The 2,739-nt window shown below is 47.5% G+C and overlaps 1 protein-coding gene across 1 annotated transcript in view; it reads right to left on the reverse strand.

The window, feature by feature from the left end:
* Window positions 1-385: 385 nt before the first annotated feature.
* Window positions 386-2,739, reverse strand: part of RBMX2 (RNA binding motif protein X-linked 2) — a 14,528-nt gene continuing 12,174 nt past the window's right edge. Inside the window, exons 7-8 of the mRNA XM_042782946.1 lie at window positions 1,603-1,628; window positions 386-900 (exon numbers count right to left, since the gene is read on the reverse strand). Of these exons, the coding sequence (XP_042638880.1) occupies window positions 386-900; window positions 1,603-1,628 (541 nt within the window). The remainder of the gene's footprint in view (window positions 901-1,602; window positions 1,629-2,739) is intronic.

The following is a 2,739-nucleotide window of genomic DNA, read 5'->3' on the forward strand; positions in this document are numbered from 1 at the left end:
CAAGTATAGTGGGGATTGTGGGGCTGGCGTGGGATCGGGCAGTGTTTCGTTCTGCTGTGCATGGGGTCGCTATGAGTCAGAAACAACTCGACGGCGCTTAACAACAACAACAACAATAGGCCCAAGGACCATTATTTATGAGCCAAAAGTTAGGGCACGCTGGTAAACACAGCACATTCCCACAGACAATCCACTGTGCTGACCCAGATTCTTGACTGCCGCAGCTCCAACGCTCCCACTGACTCCTCCTCTAGGAGTTAAAGAATGCGACCCCAGGGACGTTATACACAGAAATAGTAAAAGCTGAAAATATAACTGAATTTGACTGTACTTTTAAAATGCAGTTCACTTCCAAATCTCCTGAGCAGCTGAGCAGGCTGTGGCATCAGTGATGCCTGCGCTCACTGGGATTAGAGGCCTCCTGGTCCTGGTCCTGGTCCCGGGAATACCGGGCCCTCTTGTGCCAATGGGATCTATCTCTGCTCCTACTTCTACTTCTCTGACCCCGCCCTTCAGAATGGTCATTGTGCCAGCTAGAATGTGTGTCTGAGCTTCGACCTACGTCCCAATCCCTGTTCTTTTCCTCTCTTTCCTCCTTCCTGCTCAAGGGCTTGTGCTCATGCTTGGGTTTCTCCTTCCTCAGCTCCTTCTCCAGGTCTGCCACTCCTTCACGCCACACAGTCCTGACCTCAGGGGAGCTGGCGTGGGGTTTGCGGCCCTCCCTGGCCTCTGCCTTCTGACCCCTCTCTGAGCTCTTGCTTCTGGGTTTGCTCAAGCCAGCCTCCTCCTTTTCCTTTATCATCTTGCTTCTAGGTGATGAAGAAGAGGATGGCGGCTCTGCCTTGATCTCCCGGTCAATCTTCTCCTTGGCTTTCTTTGTTTTCTTTTTTTCCTTTTTGTCTAGAGAGGGGGAAAAAGCAATCAATGAGAAGAGGAAACCAATAAAGAACTCCCTTTAAAAAAATCCTTTCTTCTCTGAGTATGTTATACCAAATATAGCGGTGTAGTTCAAAAATGTTCACGTGCTGGGAGAGGGAGAAGGTGTGAAGCAGCCACAGTTAATACTTCCAGAAACGTGCCACAGAGAAGGGCTGTCACCCTTGATATGGCATGTTGTAAGGCAGGAAACCTCTGACCTACCCTTGACACTCCGGCTCTCAATGTGACCACTTACCATCAACATGCAACTGCCCAAAATCAATTCCCTCCCATCTCTGCCTGTCACTTTGGTTGTACTGTCAGAAGCAAACTTCGAGTTTTAAGGAGCAGAGGGTGAACTAGATTGTGTTGCTGTGTGCCGTCGAGTCAGACCCGACTCATAGCGACCCCTCCTTGGGTTTCCAAGGTGGTATCACTACGAAAGTAGGTTGTCCAACCTTCCTTTCAAGGAGTGGCTGGTGGGTTTGAACTGCCAGCCTCCTAGTTAGCAGTCAAGTGCCTTAGGCACTAAAGATTATAGCCTTGGAGATCCTATGGGGCAGTTCTACTTTGTCCCGTAAGGGTTGCTATGAGTCAGGATTTGACTCAACAGCAGTGGGTGTGGTTTTTCGGATTAAGTCTGAAAAGAAGGTGAACTGAACATTTCTATTTCTCCAAGAATACAGATTAAATTATGTTGCTTCTTACATCTGCGAAAGTAAAAACCGTCTTGGACAGAGAAAATAAAAGTCGGCCCTGTTATGCATCAGGCTAGGCTCACAGAGCCTGAGCAAGGCAGCTGCAAAGTGAAAGGGAATTTTCTCTCCAGGACATGCTTGGGCTAGAAAGCATCTTGATGCTCTCCTTCATTGAGGGATTAAGTCACTGAGCAACTTGGTGCTCTAAAAGAATAGGCAACCAGCACATTCACTGTCTGAAACAGTATCGGAATGGAGGAACTTGGTCAACTCAGGTGCAGCACTTAAGAGAAAGGTATCTGCAGGGAAACTAAAGCACTGGAAATGGAACAAGAATATGCAATTAAAGAGAATGGTGACACACCGTGAAAAATGTTAACTAATGTTAGTGAACAATCTGTACAGAAACTGTACAATGGGAACCTGATATGCTGTATACATTTTCACTGAAAACACATTATTGGGAGAAGATTTTCACCTTCCCTTTGTCATTTCCAAGAAACAGGCCCTGGGTCCACTCTGCAGGCCAGACATGGTGTCAGCTCTTTGCCACAGTCTTGCTTTGCTTTGAGCCAATTACAACTTGCCTGCATGCAGACTTCACTTAATCCACCACCCTTCCCCAAATCCTAGAGTAGCTCTACCCTGTCCTTGGGGTAGTGAGACAATGCAGTTTCTCTGGTGTTTTCCTTGATGCAGTCAGTCCACCTGTGCAGTGTAGTAATTGAGTAATTGAGTAGATGGCTGTTAAAGTTATCTACCTGGTGTGTTTCTGTTGCAGCAGCAAGAAGCAATCTTCTGGGAAGTTCGCTCTCTCTCGGATGTGTAGAATTCTGATGGGACTGGTTGGTTTTGGCCATTTTGCCAGGCTCAAAAGGAGCCCACCTAGAGGCAGAAAAAGTCTGACTGCCAGCTGAGAGAGACATGCTGCTGAGAGAGACACATGAGAGACATGCACTGCTGAGAGAGAGATGTGCTACTGAGAGAGACAGCCAACTGAGAAACACATCCGGCTGAAAGAGTCTGAGTGCATTCCTGATTTTGAATTGTAGCCTGTTGCTCCCTAATAAAGCCCATAATCTCTGAGTTCTGTGTGGCCACTGCAGCGAATTATCGAACCCAG

This window comes from Orycteropus afer, unplaced genomic scaffold (genome assembly GCF_000298275.1).
Source record: "Orycteropus afer afer isolate SDZICR_OR568_19922 unplaced genomic scaffold, OryAfe1.0 scaffold00538, whole genome shotgun sequence".
Classification (NCBI taxonomy): domain Eukaryota; kingdom Metazoa; phylum Chordata; class Mammalia; order Tubulidentata; family Orycteropodidae; genus Orycteropus; species Orycteropus afer.